This window comes from Balaenoptera physalus (genome assembly GCF_965194825.1).
Source record: "Balaenoptera physalus genome assembly, chromosome: 5".
Classification (NCBI taxonomy): Eukaryota; Metazoa; Chordata; class Mammalia; order Artiodactyla; family Balaenopteridae; genus Balaenoptera; species Balaenoptera physalus.
Window position 1 is genome coordinate 14386995 of NC_138884.1, and position 19793 is coordinate 14406787.

The 19793-nt window shown below is 35.9% G+C and overlaps 1 protein-coding gene across 8 annotated transcripts in view; it reads right to left on the bottom strand.

The window, feature by feature from the left end:
• The window catches only part of LOC309660793 (uncharacterized protein), a 249950-nt gene that overhangs the window by 91222 nt on the left and 138935 nt on the right, over positions 1 to 19793 (bottom strand). For 6 of the 8 annotated variants that reach the window (XR_014263609.1, XR_014263611.1, XR_014263612.1 and 3 more), the window contains one exon: positions 16396 to 16483. The exons of 1 other annotated variant lie outside the window; for it this stretch is intronic. Coding sequence is in view for 1 of the 7 variants with exons in the window: in XM_082461908.1 (XP_082318034.1) it covers positions 16396 to 16483 (88 nt within the window). In the remaining 6 variants the exon portion in view is untranslated. Of the gene's footprint in view, positions 1 to 735; positions 7434 to 16395; positions 16484 to 19793 lie in introns of those variants that run through there. One more of the 8 variants, XR_014263616.1, reaches the window with a different exon arrangement.

A 19793-nucleotide genomic window follows, 5' to 3' on the forward strand; every position in this document is an offset into this window, starting at 1 on the left:
TATTTTCTCTTTACCTTTATTTTTCATCAAGATGTGCCTAGGGTGGTTTTCTGTGTTTTTCTGCAGTAAGATTCTTAAATCAAAAATTAAGATCTTTTGAGCTATTATTTGTCATATATTTTCCACTCTAACCATATGTTAAAGTTTTTGCTATTGCCCCACAGAAATTGAGGCTCCGTTCATTTTCTTAAAAATCTTTATTTCTTCTGTTCTTCAGATTGAATAATTTCTGTTGATCTATCTTCAAGTTTACTGATGATTTCTTTGTCATCTTCAGTCTTCTGTTAAACTTCCAGTATTTTAAAATTTCAGACATTTCCAGAATGGCCATCATCAAAAAATCTATAAACAATAAATGCTGGAGAGGGTGTGGAGAAAAGGGAACCCTCTTGTACTGTTGGTGGGAATGTAAATTGATACAGCCACTATGGAGAACAGTATGGAGGTTCCTTAAAAAGCTAAAAATAGAATTACCATAATACCCAGCAATCCCACTACTGGGCATATACCCTGAGAAAACTATAATTCAAAAAGAGTCATGTACCACAATGTTCACTGCAGCTCTATTTACAACAGCCAGGACATGGAAGCAACCTAAGTGTCCACCAACAGATGAATGGATAAAGAAGATGTGGCACATATATACAATGGAATATTACTCAGCCATAAAAAGAAGCAAAGTTGAGTTATTTGTAGTGAGGTGGATGGACCTAGAGTCTGTCATACAGAATGAAGTAAGTCAGAAAGAGAAAAACAAATACCGTATGCTAACACATCTATATGGAATCTAAAAAAAAAAAAGAAAAAAAAAGGTTCTGAAGAGCCTAGGGGCAGGACAGGAATAAAGACTCAGATGTAGAGAATGGACTTGAGGACACGGGGAGGGGGAAGGGTAAGCTGGGACGAAGTGACAGAGTGGTATGGACATATATACACTACCAAATGTAAAATAGATAGCTAGTGGGAAGCAGCCTCATAGCACAGGGAGATCAGCTTGGTGCTTTGTGACCACCTAGAGGGGTGGGAGGGAGACGCAAGAGGGAGGAGATATGGGGATATATGTATATGTATAGCTGATTCACTTTGTTATAAAGCAGAATCTAACACGCCATTGTAAAGCAATTATACTCCAATAAAGATGTTGAAAAAATTTTTCAGACATTTCACATTTCAGTTCTGTAATTTTCTAATGGTCCTTTTTCATAGTTTCTATTTCTTGGCTGAGATGTCCTACTTGTTAGTTCTTTAAGGTCACATTTTCCTTTATGTCCTTAAACATAGTTATAATAGTTGCTTGAAAATCCTTCTCTGATAAATTCTAGAATCTGCGTCATCTAAGAGTCTTTATTGATTACCTGTCCTCTTGAGTAAGGATTGCAATTTTCTGTTTCTTCATTTGTCTTGTTATTTGGAATTGTATTGTGTGAATGATATTTTGTAAATATATATTTTATCTTGTGAGTGATATATTGTAAAGATTCTGGATTTTCTTATATTCTTCCAAAAGTATTGTGGGTTTTGTTGTTGTTGCTGTTGTTGTCTCAGCAGACAGTTTATTTGACTGAACTCGAAATCCAAACTCTGTATCCCTGTAGAGTGAAGCAACTGAAAGCCTATTCAATTATTTTAGCCTTAGTTACTCCATACACATGTTCAATTCAGGGGTCAGCCAGAGATAGTGGCAGATTTTATACTCAGAATTTGGGGTATCCTGTGTTGATTTTCTCCTTTCCTATGTTTTCTCCCTGTATTAGTTTCCTAGAGCTGCCATAACAAAGTATTACAAACTGGGTGGCTTAAAACAAGAATTTATTCTCTTACAGTTCTGGAGGCTACAAGTCCAAAATCAAGGTATTGGCAAGTTTGGCTTCTTCTGGATGCTCTAAGGAAGGATCTGGTCTATGCCTCTCTCATAGGATCTGGTGGTTGCCAGCAACAGTTGGCATTGCTTGGTTTGTTGCTGCATATTCCAGTCTCTGCCTCCATCTTTACAAGGTCATTTTTCCCTTTGTGTATGTCTGTGTCAAAATTTCCCTCTTCTTATAAAGACACTGTCATTGGATTAGGAGCCATTGTAATTCAATATGATCTTACCTTAATTATATCTGCAAAGTGTCTATTTCCAAGTAAGGTCATACTCACAGATTCTGGGTGGAAATGAATTTTGAGGGAAACACTATTCAACCCAGTACATTCCCTTACTTCGCAATTACTGTGGCGGTCTCAAACTCTATCCCCTAAGTCTTCAAGCCATTAAGACTACAGATTTCTATCCAAGTTTTAGGTGCTCCTTATGTCACTGAGTGGGCCTGCACTCAGGCAAAAAGCCACAGACATAAAAAGAAACTCATAAAGGCTATTCCCTTCTCCCCAAAATCATGTCCCCTCCAGATTTTGCCCACTTTTGATCTTATAGGAATTACTCCATCACAACTAGAGTAGACTCACCTGTTTTTCTAACAAGTTTAATAGAAAAAAATTAAGAATTAACATTTTGCTTCATGTTAAATAACGTGTATGGATTATGCTATATTTTTAAACCATTACTTAACTCTAATATGTTAAACATTTCTACTTCATCACTTTGAAGTTGTTTTTCCCCATCAGAAAGCATACACGGTATCCGATGAATAAAATATTAATAATAATAACATATTTATTACTGAATGTTACAATTACTCTTCTAAATGCCTTATATGTATTATTTCAGTAAATCTTCACATCAACATACAAGTTAGGCAGTAGTTTTACGGAAGAGAATTCACTTTACAAATGAGGAAACTGAGGCCCAGGAGATTAAGTAGCGTGTACCTGTTACACAGGTAGTATATGGTGAATTGTAAGAGCCCATGCATATAACCATTATGCAGTACTGCCTCCTAAAAACACAAATTGTTGTCTCTGACACTAGCTTGAATCATTATTAACCACAAAAAATTTGTTATTTATAAAGCTGCATTTGTCTAATTCCCCCTAATGTCTAATGTGTTGTGTGAAGTAAATAGGAAGTAAATAGTAAATAAACATTGTAAATATATGATTTTATTAAATGGAATAGTTTAATTTCAGAATCAGAGTTTATTTCATATTTTCATTTTTCTAGTTTATATGATTGATATATCAGAAATTCTTTAAGCACTAAAGCAAGTTCCAGAATTCTCAAACTTGTATATTCTCTTTTTAAATTTATCTACAAGGCAAGAAGTATAGGAAAATTAGATTCAATGCGATTAGTGCATACTCTGCAAACACTTGCATTATATTTTGTTATAACCTTAACTTTTATCATTGAGAAAAAATCCCTTTCTCTCTCTCTCCTCTCTCCTCTCTCTCTTCTCTCTCCTCTCTCTCTCTCCCTCCCTCCCTCCCCCTCTTTCTCTGTCTCAGCTATTTGCTCTTATCATAAACATGACAAGCTGTAAGACATGAACAAGTGTGTACTTAAGCAAAATAGTTATTTCCTTAACTTGACTCAGCAAGGCACCCTAGAGATTAATACTGTTACTGATTTCACAGGTCTCTTGTGCATGTGAATTTCCATGAGATTCTATTCAACTGGTGTAACTAAGAAGAAAGAACAATGTTCCTCTATACAAGGTGGGTTTTGCATTGTCCCACACATAGCCTGCTGATGGCCGTGGGATGGCAAAGTCATCTTCATTAGACGGAATTTAATAGTGAATCAAAGTTCTTGTGGAGAATAGACTGATCTAAACTTTAGCCTCCCTTGGGTCCTGCTGAAAGATTAGAGGGAAAGAGTAGGGCCTTAGTAAGTTGAATGTATCAGATTGTTTTTCACTAATAGTTCCCTTGTAAAACTCTGAAAACCACCCAGTTTAACCCTTAAAAAAGGAGAAAGAAAAAGGAGTAGGATATGGGGAGGGAAAAAACTCAGATAGTATACTACGGGCATTGATTTCATTGATTTTTGAGATGTGCTGTTATCCCTGTAGCAAGTTCCACAGGTTGGATTATGTACACATGACCAAAGTTTGTCCATCAGAAGTAAACCAGTTTTCATGCTACATTTAATAGTCCATGCCAGATGCAACAATGCTATAACTTTAATAAAGAGTTTATAAAATGTAATTGCCTTTAAGTTTTGTTCTATGTTTGGAGATTCTGAGACTCAATCTAAGGGTGTAGTTCTTTGATAAAATCTTTTCAAAAATATTCTGAATCCAGGAAGAGTTAATGGTGGAAGAAAAAGGAGGAGCAGTACAGGTAAAATATATCAACCAGCACCTGTACAGCAGGATCAGACATAGTTAACAAGAAAAAAGGAAGGAGAAACAAATGTGTTAGGTGATCTTTAGTCTAAAGAAATCTCTGTTGGGCAACTGGGCGTTTTGCTCCTTGCCTTTTATTTCCAACTTCCTTTCAAAGAATTCGTTAAGTGAAAAGAGAGATGATGGCAGCTCAGTATATCAAAGCTCAGTTATCAGTTGCCTTATTCTAGTATCTTTAGTCTTTTGTGGATGCTTTATGATGTGTTGTGTGGTAACACTGGAAAGTCAATCTTACACCAGCGATTGCCACATAAATGTTAAGGAGTCTGAAAAAAAAATCACAAAATAGAAATTGTTGCTCTCTCAGGTATAAAGTGGCACTGATAAGAATTAATGTATCCAAAAAGATTTGGGTAGGTTTCTTTTTCCTTTTTGTTGGGGGGACGGGGGGGTGTGCAGAGGGATTGACTTATTTTTTAGTAGGGTGAGAAGGAATGTCTAAGAGAAAGAAAAAGGCATAATGGAGACTGTTTCATCATCAACTTTTTTAGAATTGGCTCTAAGCATGCTGTCCCGATTAATGACAAAACTAAATAAAAAGCTTACTGCCATGACAAAGAAATCTGTTTTCTGTAATATTTTTATCTTTAAAAATTCACAGGAACTCTTAAAAATTAAACCTCACTTTAAAATCAAAGTAAACCTTTTGGGGGACAAATGTACTTTTGCTAAATCTACAACAGGAAGACTTTTAAGACCCTTGAAAGATAGTGTACTGCTCAGCAGGAGACACCCTCATAGGGACAGTGAAGAAAACTGAACGAAGGAGGGTACAGTTTTCAGAGCTGTGGGTAGGAGCAAAGGAACCAGTAAGAGATGGTGAGTCAGGCAGGGACTACCAAGAGCAGGAACCCATCACCACTGGAAAGCTACTGGGCAAGTGGAAGAAGCAGTGTTTCCAGACCCAGTGAGAGCTCGGCCACCTGAGAGGGGCACGGCCACAGAGCCAACGCCAGAGAGAGGGAAGAAATACCCTGACCTCTTTCTCCTGCTGTGCCTCCAGAAGCCAAACCCCTCCAGAAGCCCGAATGAACTTAGTGCTGCTGTCTTCAAGGATCAGGACCTCCCCTTTCACCAGCCCAGGGCACAGACCAGGGCAGAGAGAGGAAGGAAATCGATAGTGTGGTTTGCAGATGCATGACCAATGGAGATATTGAAAGAGAAATCACTTCTTATCAAAAGCCAAGAGAGCCTGAATCATAGCCCTTAATGCATGAGGAGTCAATTTTCTGTGACTGAGACTATATTGCTGACTATAGCCTCAGTAATGATCTCTTAGCTGTGACGGATCACAGGTTTAATGCAATCCTCTTTCAGGAAAGATATTTTTAAAAGGACATGTAAAAAAGGAAAGAAAAAAGATGCATGAGATTTTCTTTATGGACAACTTTGTCCATAAAAATGACAAGTGTAATCTGTTTTATTCTGGTTAACCATACTAATTCTTATTTTTATTTTGGTATAACTATATGAGTTCGTGTCTTTATTTTGTTATAGCTGTATGAGGTAGCATGACATATTTTCTTCAAAATCACTTTCATCTACTCCTTAGAATGTTTTAACACTGGGTAGCATTGCATATTGATTTTAGTCTGCATATCTTCTCTAAGAGGGAAGAATACTGCAATGAAGCCAGTGTTTAGATGAAATGATCCCTCAGGAGACAGAAAATACATCATGCATCATAACACTTTATAGCTGAAAGGGACTTTAAAGATTAAGTCTAAATGTTTAATTTTGCAAGTGAGGACAAAATATAGAGATAGTTGTAGTTTTCCTATTGCAATACAGTGCTGGGTTTTAGGGCTTAAGATCGGAACCCAGGTTTCCTGGCTCCTTATCTGGTTTTCCCATCTTCCCATGGTATAGTTCTCATTTATATTCTTATTATATAGTCGGACCAATTTTATTTCAAGGAAATAATAAATTCCTTCCTAAAATTACCTGTACGTAAGTGCACTGAGAAGATGTACCTGTCTCCTTAATGTTTCTCAGCCAAGATGTGAAGATACCATGCAGAGTGGAAACAACATCCCTGTGGATTGTCAGAAGCTCTTAGCACTGCCTGTACTCAGCACCTCTCTGTGAACCTTGGATCTATCATAAGCCCACTGGCCAACTGTGCATTCAAAGGCTCAAGCTCCCTTGGCCTCACGTTTTCTCCACCAAACCTAGTTCATTATTTTGCAAGGCCTATAAATGAAAGAATTTTACCTTTTGTTTTAACTCTATGAAAAAAAATTGTCAGGGCTCACAAGGAGTTTGCGAGATATAAATCAATTCATTTGACTATTGGTTCTGTCTTATCCGTTCACTTTGACACTCCTATTACTTAATCTGATCATTTGCTATTCTATTTCCTCTTTAATGGCTGCGATTTTTATCTATGTTGTCTTGCTTTATTATACTTCCCTGCAGTAAGCAATGACATACAAATACAGGACCCAACCTTTCAGGCAGGTGTGTGTTTGCTGTGCGCTTACAGATAGGTCACCAAAAGTCCATGCAAAATAGGGCACTTCACACGGCAGCAGAATATCCTCTGTAGTAGCAGGTGCGTTGTAGAAGGGAACTGTAAAAGCCTCAGTTTGAACAATGGCTGTTGATCTTTGTCTATGCTTTATTCTTTCAGTTCACCTAATGGGTCATGTTATTGACATCTGAACTCTACAGAAATGGTCATGGAAACCTCAGTGTCTTGTGTTCCACTAGTATGGCATTGATCTTCTTAGGACGAGAAGATCACCAAATGTTCTGCCTCTATTCCTCTCAAAATAAAAATTTGCAGATTTCAGCAATAAAATAGTTATTCAAGGAACATAGGAATATAAATTATTAGGCCTCTGGCAATAAAAGCTTTAAAAAGTTTTAGTCTTCTACTGTGAGATTATAAAAGTAAAATGAATTAACATGTATTAAAGCAGGCGGCATTTGGAATGCATTTTTTAAAAAAAAAATCTCCTCAATCAGAATAGTATTACATTTAAAAAAATACCCATTGTAAAGATTTTAAGGAGTGAAAGAGACTTACATCTTTCTAGAATATCTTAAGTTCTTGCTTTGTATAAAGTGGGTTGGCAAGTCTGTGGTTCTCAAATATTTGTTTGTGGAATAGGGCCAGTCTGTGGCAAAGAGTTAACCGGTCTATATTGAAAAGAGAAAATAATAGTAAGGGAAAAGGAGAGAGATTAAGATTTCTAAAATGCCGAGCTTTCTTTCCTGAGGGAAGACCCAACTTTCCTCTAGGGTTTTGCCAATCTTTTCTTGGGGAGTTAAATGATTATGGTGATAAATGGTGGCTGATTTTTGAATGTCCTTACTTAACAGAAAGTCATTGACAAACCCATGTCATTCTCTCTCACTTCTTTTTTTTTAAATTTAAAATTGTTTACTGATCTGTGAAATGTACACACCTAGGAAGGTTCTTATAAGCCCTAAGATGCCAAAGCTGGCTCTACTGAAGAGCCAATCAAATGTAGCTGAACTATTCTATTTCTGATTTACCACAACTGTTGCTATCAATTCCAAATGCAGACAACTTGAAGATATCAATCCCTACCAATGGAAGGTGAATTGGAAATTTTAATCTTGTTAAAAATCACTCATACCTAGTTGGATTTTCCTCATTGTTCTCACTACCTTTGTTAACTGTCTCCTTACTCTTCAACGTGACCTCTCAGCTGTCTCTTCTATCAGATATTGACACTGGAATTTTCCAAATGATTCCAAATCATTACACACTGCTTATATTTATGTTATTCAACAGACCAATCCTTAAAAACTGAACAGTTCTCTCCAAACCTCTTGCACTGGAGAACTGAAAGCAGGAGCAGAAGTTAACAGCTCAGGGAAGCAGGTGGTATGAGACAGGAAGGTGGCTTTCCTAGTTATCAGGGAAACAAAAAAGCACTGAGGCTTTTACATAAGGAATTATTTCCAAGTTCGCTACTCTGCTGGGAAAAATACCCCTGAGCCTTCTTTTTGCAATTCACTGAAATTTATTTATATGAAATTATTGACAGCCAAAGAGAAGAGCAAACAAATAGCTCTGAGCACTGTTTGCCTCACTCTACCCATCAGTGAAAGACCCTGAGTGCCCATCTTCTGGGGCCTGAAGAGACGAGTGAAAGCTTTGGATTGGCTTAATTCTTTGGGCTGAAAGTTCTGAGTCCTTGGACAGCCTGCACAGGGCCAGGACTTGAGGCAAACGAGGAGGCACTCACTCTAGGCCCCTGCAAGCTCAGGGCTGGCACTGTGCGACCTGCCCCTCTAAGCCTTGCCCTCCAGGGTTGCCTCATCCTGGTCCTGGTCCTGAGCCCACACGTTAATGGATTTGAGATTTGATAGCAAACCCCCAAACAACAGCGTGGGTGGGCGTCGGGGGCGGGATTTATCTTGCTATACCTGAAGAATGAATTTAGGAGTGCTGCCTGGTGGAGAATGGAAGGACCTTCCCTGCTTGTCAGCAATGAAGAACATAAAAAGGCACACATTTTTTATACCTTTTATGCATGTTTCACGATATCTTTTTTAATAACTTCTTTTCTTTAGAGCTTAAAGATTGTCAATAATGTCAATATGTAAACAAATGACCTTTCAAAAATGATTCAAAGGGTGCAAGTTTTGGAAAGTATGTTTTCCTCAACCCTTCCCTCTCTGCCATTAAGAACTGTTAAGCCATAATCAGCAAACCCCTTTAGCCTTAACCTCTGTGCAGTTTCTGTGGTTCTTTACTTGAACTGAAGCATTTCCTCCAGGAGTCTATTCCTGTGTTAATCTGTCTTCTGAAAAGCAGCTCTAAAATGGGATTAAAGGCACAAAGATTTTCTCGAGGGTAATGCCCGGTTGGGAGAAAACGGAGAAGGAGCCAGAACAGGCTGGGAGAGCTGAGACTGTGGTGCAGGTGTGACAGGGCACGAAGGAGACAGAGAGGGAAGCAGACTGGACCGTCCTGCGGTCTAAGGACGGGGCTGCAAGGCCAGCCGGGGGCCCTCGAGCAGTCCTGTGTCTCCCTAGAGCTGCCTCTTGCCTTAACATCAACCCTGCCGCACTTGGTCAGTGCTTGGGGCAGCCTGTGGGCAGCACGGTCCTGGCGCCAGAACCGGCTGCTGGGGCCCTTGGTTAGTTCATCTCCCTGTGGCTGGAGGTCTGCAAGGCACATTCTCATGGCCACCACAATGCTAGCTGTAGCTTCTTAATCTTTCACACCCCTCATGCCTCAGAATTAGGACTGGTATCCCTTACTCCTCTGATAAAACTTGTGGACCATTCCTCCTCTACTTCCTTTTTAAGAACAAAATAAAACCATGAACTTATCAAAGCAAACAAACAAACCAAAAAAGCAGCTTTCAGACTCACGCCATTTAGCTGGACCATCTGCTGAGCCCTCCTCATTCACTGAACTTTGGTACTGGACAGTGGTCTTCCCCACTCTAATTCCTTCCAACACATCAGGTAAATTCAATACCTAGGCCTCTCAGTTTCTCGTCTTCTTCATCATCATGACCTTCTCCTTTACCCATTCTTCCACACACGCTCAAAGGTCTGCTCAAACAGCACATTCTTAGGGAAGGCTTCTCAGAAACCCAGCTGGATCGCAGCCTCCGGTCCGGTACTCCATAGTGTCTCTGCTGCTCACTCAGAGCTCAGCGAGTTTGGAAAATATACGTTTAACCATGTTATTTGACTCTTATCTTCTCTTTACCTTTAGTTCCATGAGGGCCAATGAAGTCTGTTCTGCTCTCTTCTTTATTCTTAGCATCTACAAGGTACCTGGCACACTGTAGACAGTTAATAGATATTTTTTGTATAACTAAATGACTAACTGACTAAATAAATGAATGAATGAGTAGATTCGAATTGAGTTATGTGAATGAATGTTGTTGCCAAGGGTTATGTCCGTCTAAGTTTGAAATATATATAGTTATTAATGTAATTTAAAATTTCTGAAGAATTAAAACACTTTCTTCATTATTTTATAGCCTATTACATATTTTATCATTTTTTCAAAAAATTATGCTTCACTTTATCATCTAAATGACTTTGGATTTGTTTTTTGTTTTTTTTTTTTAAAGGAATTCCTTTATTTTTATTATTTATTTATTTTTGGCTGTGTTGGGTCTTCATTTCTGTGCGAGGGCTTTCTCTAGTTGCGGCGAGCGGGGGCCACTGTTCATCGCGGTGTGCGGGCCTCTCACTATCGTGGCCTCTCTTGTTGCGGAGCACAAGCTCCAGACGCGCAGGCTCAGTAGTTGTGGCTCACGGGTTTAGTTGCTCCGCGGCATGTGGGATTCTCCCAGACCAGGGCTCGAACCCGTGTCCCCTGAATCGGCAGGCAGATTCTCAACCACTGCGCCACCAGGGAAGCCCTGGATTTGTTTTTTATTTTAAACTACAAACGTCTTGACCACAATGTTCTTTATAAGTCATCTAAGGCTTCCTAGAAGTTCATAGCCCAGGGTCTTATACATAATAGAATTTACTACATATGGTATTAATTTGCAATGCATTAATTCAGCTTCTCTAAGATCTGGTGTTTTGTTCTGCCTAATGAAACTAACCATTTGTCTGATTTCTCTTCATTTGTTTTCACTGAGAGACATAGTTAACTTGACTTATACTTGGGGATTTATTTTCATCATAAGATCTTTATAAAGAATGCATCCATTTCTGATCTTTTTATTTTTTGGCTTGGTTTTTATTTTTCTGAGTTATTATGCTTTGATTTTTTTGTGTGTGTTTATTTTTTCAAGATTTAATTACAATTAAGTTTAAGGACCTAAGTGTAGATTTTCTACGACTGCCTCAGGACGTTTTTTTAAACATGGGTGGAGTGGAGCACGATTTAAAGGAAAGTATACTATTTTGATCAGTTTTCAATATTTAATTTACGTTTTTTTTGAAGTTTGCTTTTTTAACAGTTTAATTTACATATTAAATCAAAATATGTAATTACAAATATGACTGGCATCTTAGAAATTTTGCCTTTGAAATGAAAGCATTCTGATCTTTATTATTCTTGGGTTTTCCATCAGGTTTAATGCTAAAGTTATTGTTTTATCCTACTATCTTATTTTAATCTATTTTCTCCTCTAATTTAGTCCAGCATTTGTCAATGTTTTTGTTCTCAGGACCTCTTTATATTCTTAAAAAGTATTGATGATCCCAAAGAGCTTTTGTTTGTGTGGGTTATATCTATCCATATTTATACTATTAGAAATTAAAACAGAAATATTTAAAATATTTATTTTTTCAATCATTTAAAGTAACAATAAACTCTGATATGCTAACATAAATAGTTTAATAAAACGAGTTATATTTTCTAAAACAGATAAAAATAGTGAGAAGAGTAGCATTGTTTTTCGTATTTGCAAATCTCTTAATAGAAAAGACCTGTTTCAAGAAACTAGCCTGGTGGTTACCAGCCAGGGGCAAGAGGGTGGGAGCGACTGGATATATTGACCAAGGAGTACAAGCTTCCAGTTATACGATGAATAAGTTCTGAGGATCTAATGTACAGCACAGTGATCATAGTTAATAATACTGAATTATATACTTGAAAGTTGCTAAGAGAGTAGATCTTAAACATTCTCACCACAAAAAAGAAATGGTAACTATGTGACGTGATGCAGGTGTTAGCTAATGTTATGGTGATAATCATTTTGCAATATATAAGTGTATCAAATCAACATGTTGTACACCTTAAATTTACCCAATGTTATATGTCCACTGCATCTTAATAAAGCTGGAAAAAAAATTTTTTTAATTTTTTAAGTGAGTAATGTATAAATTAAAAGAAAACAGCTCTTTCTAGTCATGCTGAAAGGTCAAGCAAAATCAGGAGTAAGCACTGATCATTGAACTTAGCAATGTGATCCTGGGTCACACTGGTGATTCCTCACTGCTTCTCTCACCTGAGAAATTAAATATTTAGTTAGGCATCTCAAAACTATAGGAGTGCTTCTATTCTAACATAATCCATATGCCATAATAATCTTAAAGGTGGTCTGCCCTTACTTCTACCTTATTTCACAAAAACACTAAGTCAGAAAATAAAAAAGTCATAAACCATATAATTACCAAACATCCAGATGGTCCTACATTTCTTAAAATGTTACTCCTATTCTTATGCCACTCTCCTAGTGAGTTTATTTCTATAATCTTGTTTCCTTTTCTCCTACATATAACTAATAGTGCAATCCCTGTTTTTCATTAAGGCATGAAGATGAATGGACTTTTGATTTATGACTTTCAGGTTATTCGAACTTATGAAAGATTTTTTTGTAGATAATCATAAAATTATAATTAAATAGAATTAGAGATTACATTAAACACATTTGTTGAAGTGCAGAATATCTCTATAAATAATTTAAGTACTGAACTGATACATCTTTTAAAGTAAGCAAAAATAAGAAAAGTTTTAAACTTTTAAAAGTTTTAAAACAACTTGCATTATCATAGATACACTTTCAAGGAAACTTTTTCAATAATTTACTAATAAAGCATTTAATTTACCAATAAATTGAAATAATCTAAAGCTAATCAAGGTTTTGAAATATAAAATATCTTTTCATGTAATTACTCTCCATAACTATATTATTCCTTGATTATTTTATTTATAAAATTATTTATAGTCCCTATATATTTACATAGAAAGATGTCCACAATATATTGTTGAGCAAAAAAAAATCAGGTTTTAGATTGTGTGATTAGTATTATTCCATTCAGGATTTTTAGAAATCTACATATATTACATGTATGTTTGCAAATATATGGGAGGAAACTGGGAGAATATATGTCAAATTATTGACATTATTTATAGTCCTAGTAAGGGGTTAAAAGAAAGGATTGTGTTTTATACACTTTTATATTGTTTGGGATTTGCCACTAATAAATACTATTTTCTATGTCTTTAAAATATTAGATTGTCAAAAACAAAGTTTCTTCTTTCATTTTGACAAAATATTTGTATTAGTATATACATGTCTGTAAATTGGATTATACATACTTTTCATATATTAAAATATATATCAATAAATATTCTTGTTTTGGTAAGAAGAGGGTTTTTTTAACAAATTAGAATCAGAATTTTAGGACTTCCGTTCTCTGGATTTTTAAATAATCACAGCTGCATAGGTACAAAAGCTACAAGACAGTGAATCAAGAATGATCGCTAGAGACAGCCTGCATATTTCTCTTAATGTAAAATCCTATTATGAAATAATACTTTGTGGTTCTCTGAAAATTGAAAAAACTAGTTGCAATCATTTAAGTTTTATGAGGTTTTTTAGTTAATTGCATTTTCCAGATTTCTTATTAGTTGCATTGAGGTAATTCAAGATTTTGTTCTGCTGCTTTTAGTTCTATGTGCTTGTTTTCTAACATGTTGTCATAGAGATAAAGAAGAAAGAGACTTCATGTCTAGTGCCAATTTGTTCTAAAAATGAGCCCAATTGTCACAAATATACATAAAGTACCTCAAATTACCAATGACTTTCACCAAAAATCCAAATACATTTATTACATATTATGAGTAATAATACAACCCTCATCTTTACTATCCTATATAAGAGACTGTTTTCTCAACTTTTTTAGTTTACCTTGAAAAAATTGTTGTGTAAAAAGCAAGGTGAAATGGCTGGCAGATCATGTTCACCAGGACAAAGCAACATCTCACAGAAAACCTTTAACCTGCAAAACATCAACCTGCATCCTTTCACTTGTGAGAAGAGAGTCCAAGTGTCAGATGCAAGAAATCTAGCAGGCAACAAGAACCCAGCACAATTAGAAACATAGCAGAGAAAGAGCATGCAATCAGCTGTAACTAACCATCTTTTCAAAGAAAAATTTCTTTGAATTCCAATCAAGACAGCTCTGTCTTGTAGGCTGGGGGTGATTTTGAGGGGTGGGCTCACGGGAGTATTACTAATCCTCTAACTCACAATAGCAAACCTCAAAAGACTAGCCTTCCACACTACATGGCTCTGACTCAGCCATGGCAAATTTACTTATCGTGTTTCAGGCTAATTAAAATAAGTTTGTGGTAGCAATTTTACTGAAATTCTAGCTAACCTAAAGCAAAAGTAAATCGTAATATGCTACTTTCCTTATCTACTGAATCGGAACCAGTGCCAGTTCTAGATTTGTCAAGAGTGCTCAGTACATTGATTATGCTTCCAAAAGCCAAATAATAAACATCTTTTAAATTATTTCACATGAGTAGTATTGTTCACACACACCAGATTTCACCTAAAAGAAGCAAGGCACTTTTCCTTTTCTCTTCATATTAAATCAGTAAATATCCATGATATACAGAACACTCTGCCAACCACTGCATTTAGGTGAAGGGTGGGAAATATTTATTCTTTTCCATTGTACCTTTAAAATATTTTTATCATGAGTATTTTTGTCAGTTAAACATAGCCTCGGTTGTTTTTTCAAAACATTACTTCTCTTGCAAATAGTCTCGTATAAAAAATATATACTCTTCTTATAAGTGATCCAAAGAAAACCTGTGATATCTTTACCTTTCTCCGAGGGGGAAAAATGCCAATTTATTTTTCCTTTTATGGGGAAGAGGTACTCCTTCTATTCTGGAGATATTCATTCACACCATTTTCTAGTTGGTAAAACTCTGATTTTAAATATTTGACCATGTCAAAGTCAGAAATAAATTTACTAAATGGTACCTTGCTGTCTATTTCCTTATCAAAGTGTGTCAGCAAGAGTCCCATCAAGAAAATAGCTAGGAAAGCAGAAACTGCTCTAGATACTTCTATCAGGAAACAGGTAATTCTTAGAAAAATGGCTCAGAGGCTACTGCAAAATCTCATATCTCAGAAGTCCACACGCCTTCCTGCTGCTGCCAGAAGAAGGAAAACATGGCACCAACTTCTCTTCACCCTACAGATCTGATACAAATGCATCTCCTAGCAGACTCTAACTCAGAACATGGCTGGGAATGTAGTTCTTAAGCGTCCTGCTATCTCCATACAAAGGAGAACACAGCAGGGGGGAAATGATGTTAAATTGCTAACACATAATATGTAGGTAGGAGGTAGGATTGAGGCGAACTCTGTCCCAGTGGTAATGTCCAAAGAGGTTTAAGCTGTGATTTAACAACTCATTGTATAACTACTGAGATGAATAATTGTTATAATCCACTCTCAGTTATCCATTTAGGGAATTTTGCTCTTTGATCCTCCCATTTTTATTTCCTTGACCACTTGGATAGGGAATTTAAATCCCCTAAATACTTCCTAAATACTAATTTCAATGATCTAACATATAAAAACCATAAATTAAATTACCATATACCTATATCTACATTACTATATATCTATTGAGAGAATATACTAGGTGCAAGTCATGTACTGGAAGTCGCTCTGTCGGATGCAAAGATAGCCCCTGTCTTTCAAGTGTTCACAATTATTGAGAAGCAAAATGAAAATACAATCAATATAACTCAAGGCAGATTGTGTGCAACTAACAAGAGGCAAAGGAAGAAGTAGAGCAGGAGAGATTCCTATGAAGTGATAATGAGGAACTGAAGAAAGCCATGGGGAGGCAATGCTTTTTGAGGTGTAAGCATTCTGACAGATGGAATTGGAGTGAGGGGCATGCCAGAACAAGAAGCCAGAGTGAGCAAAGTGAAGAGGCTGAAGAACTTGCTAGCATTAAACTAGCAACAGATACTACAACAGATGCCCAAAGGGGCCAGCAGTAATGGAAATGAAGCAGCCCATGTGGAGACTGTGGCCAGAAAATGAATGCACAAGCCACCTAAGGAGAGTCCCTGGTGAAAACGTTGGCCCACTGTTATCAGAGCTTCCATTGTTCAACCGAAGTGAAAACTCATATTCTAAAGTAAAACTCCAATTTTAAATTGTTAACACCTAATTAAAACAAAAACTAAAACAACTAAAGCCTGTGCAAATCAAATAAAACGCATCTATAGCCCATATATGGTCCCAGGGCCATCGATTTGCAACTTCTGGGTCAGATGCCCTCTACAACCCCATCCAAGGAATTCTGGTTTCAATCATGAACTTCATTTTCATTGAATAATATATGTTCATCTTTTAAAATTATGCATATTAAGCATTACCTCAGAAATTTTCTTCCTATAAATTGTGTGTCTTTGAGTTTCTTCATAAATCATTGTAGAGCTCTTTAGACTTTCATTTGCAAGGGGCCTAGAGTGATGTGGAGAAGTGACAAGAAAGGGAAAACAGAAAGAAGATAATTAGAAATGCAGATTCTACAGACATTTACCAGTGTAACTAATATTTATCAATCTCTGAGAATTGAAGACTGATGATTTTATTTATTTTCACCAACCAGGGAGAGAATATTGAAAATTGTTTGTAGTAGAGGAAATGTTGACTTTCTGGAATAATAGTTATTAATTACATTAGCAGAGGCATACCCTGCTAATATACCCAATGAATAGAGATATTTAAAATCCAGTCTACTGTAATGTATAAAATATTTCCTGCCATGTGTGGACATCCTTTATTTTCAAACATTACTTATTAACTAATTATTTCCCCCAAACTGTGTGATCATACCATCATACATAACAAAAAAAAGGATAGTAATAACAGGGCATAGGTCAAGAAGTAAAAAAAATGCCTAAAAAGTAGCCTTAGTGCTGTCTTGCTTTACAAGCAGTTTTAAACTGAGTTGAATGCTGTACCAGTGAAAAATAGATCTACGTTTTGTCAAGAAATTTAACAAAAGACGCAAATAATATCGTAAGCCATTACATAAAGTTTCCACTTTCAATCAAACAGGCCAATGTTAATATTGAATTAACTATGTTAATACTTCTGATCACATACGTCTTCTATGTGTGATCTGCCACCAGGGGAAATCACATTTATCTGAACTTCAAGGAGGAGAGAACTCCTCAGGGGAATCTCTTTTAATAGCGTCGTTACGTACTCAGAAAACATTTCAAACTAGACACTTGGATAGATATTTGAATTGGGCTTTTCCCAATAGTGGTGCTTTTTCAATAAGATAGCAGAGTACCAGATGGAACATAATGAAAAAGATCAACAACAAAATCAACCATTTCAGAAAAAGAAAAAAACCACCTGACAATGTACTCTTTGCTTACAGTTACCGCTTCACAGAACAAGCACTGTAGAGTGTAGGTAAGCGTACATACTTTCAGTCTCAGAACAAAGACTAAAAATCTAAAAAGGTAAAAATGAAAATGTGTGCTATTCCGCTGCAATGTGGCTGAGAGTTATAAAGGCCCTAAGAACAATATTGAGTTTGTGGCGGCAAAATCACATCACGAAAGATTTACCTTCACTCTGCAAACTCAATATAGGGCAATAACAGTCTATTACAAGCAGAGCAATACAACATCAAAGGAATGTTTAAAAGAACCAGACAGAACCTTTAAATCAACACAATTGGGTTATCTTCCCCCAAAGGAAGCACCATGGGAGAGCTCATAGCACGGTTTTTCAAGAGGTATTACTAATTTACCATAAGTTATATTTAATACACTTTTAAAATGTGGTTTGTAATCTTTCTCCACTTTTTAGAACACAGAGCAATAAATTAAAAGAGAAACAGTCCCCAAAGAGCAAGAGACTGGGAGAAAAAATGACAATAATTTTATTCTTTGGGGTTTAACATTTCAAATAATTTTTGAAAAGGCTGTATTGGATCTTTTCCTTCTCAATTTCAATAAGATTCTTTAAATATGAATCTAGAGGAATAATAGTAAATAAAAATAATAGTAAGTTTTTACTATTTATATTTATAAAATTGATTCCAAATTCCATTAAAAATAGCAATATTCATCATAACATATTTGAAAAACAGTAAGACATCCTCTTTAACATCTCCAGTAAAGAAGTAAGCAATTTTATTCTGCCTTCTTATGACTGAAATGAACGTTTGACAGGCTGAGTTTCTTATCCAGGTCATGTCAAAAATGGTAATAGAATTTATTGTGGAGTAGTACTATTCATTGCTGGCAGTTCTCAGGCATTTTCTCAGCATTTTACTATTTCTACATGCATTTCTATTTTTAATTTATATAATAGTGTGTTTCATTTAATAAAGTATTGATATAAGATATTATCTTTCTATGTATAAAGAGATGTTACTTTTCTACATGTCGAGCACGGGTTTTGTTGTTATAAACTTTAAATCCATGCATTTGTGTTTCCCATGAGGATAAAGGGAATAATTGAGTATCATCAAAACTTATCATCATCTATTAATGTCTGATATTTGCACACATAAAGTCATAAATTTCTATATGATGCTAATAGAACTGCTTCTCCAATTCTTTCAAAAGTTTTTTGCCTTTTGTTTAGCATTTTTGTTTTGGCTTAAGTTATCCTGATTCATACCAGAGATATATATGCAAAAGGCTTTAAATTCTAGATAATTTGTATCTGTAATGGCTTTTCAGTACATGAATTTTTTAGTACTGAAAACACACCCACAGCAGGTGCATGCAACTGCCTGTAACACATGGCATATGGGAAAGTACTAGGGTTTGTCCCTTTTGATATAGCACGGTTTTATTGGCATCATACTGTAAGATTTTGTAATAAATCAGATAGTATATGGATTTATACTTATATGTCTGGTGTTGGAAAATATTTAATTCATGTTTATAATGTTTTTAATTTTATAACCAGCTTCCTAAATTTCTTTTCAATTGACCTTTATGTCAAAACCATTTCATTTGAAATTGCCCATTACCAGATAATCTTTTCAGCTATCTGAGTTGTATTGCTCTTCTTCTTTTTTGAAGCATTTTCTTTTTTAAAAGTCCATCCAACTTCTTCATACTAATATTGTGAATTTAAAGGCAAAACTCTGAACCATATTTGTTACACTTGTGACCGGGCAGTAGAAATTAATTTCATGGGTTATTACATACCCTTGGTGAGGTTTCTGGAGTTCCATTATTTGAAATAATTGTTGTGAGTGTGATAGAATTTTCATATTTCATATTGATGTGATTAGGATATGTGTTCCCAACATGTGTTGGCAGGTTTAGCTTGTTAGCTTGTTTATAATCATCAGACCTGGTCCACTGAAATAATAACTAGGAATTCACATTTTTCCCCCATCCATTCAACCAATTCTCTCACTAAGATCCAATGTCCAACAAGAAGCTTCACGTCATACGCAGTTCCAATGTCATAAAAACAACCACATTGATGTTTGTTCACTGCCTGATGTCAGCACAGTGGTTAAAAGAGTATATACTCTGGAGTCAAACTTGACTTTGAAATTCTGCTCAACTACTTAATAGTCACGTGATTGTGTCTCAATTTCTCTTCTATAAACAGAGATAACAGTAATATTTATAGGTTGCTATAAGGATAAAATCAGATTTTGCTTATAAAATGCCTAGCACTATGGCATACAGTATGTCCTCATGAGATGTTAGCTATTCTTATTGAAAAAATATGTTCAGAAATGCTCTGACACCTTCCAATTAGCGTCATGAGTATTATA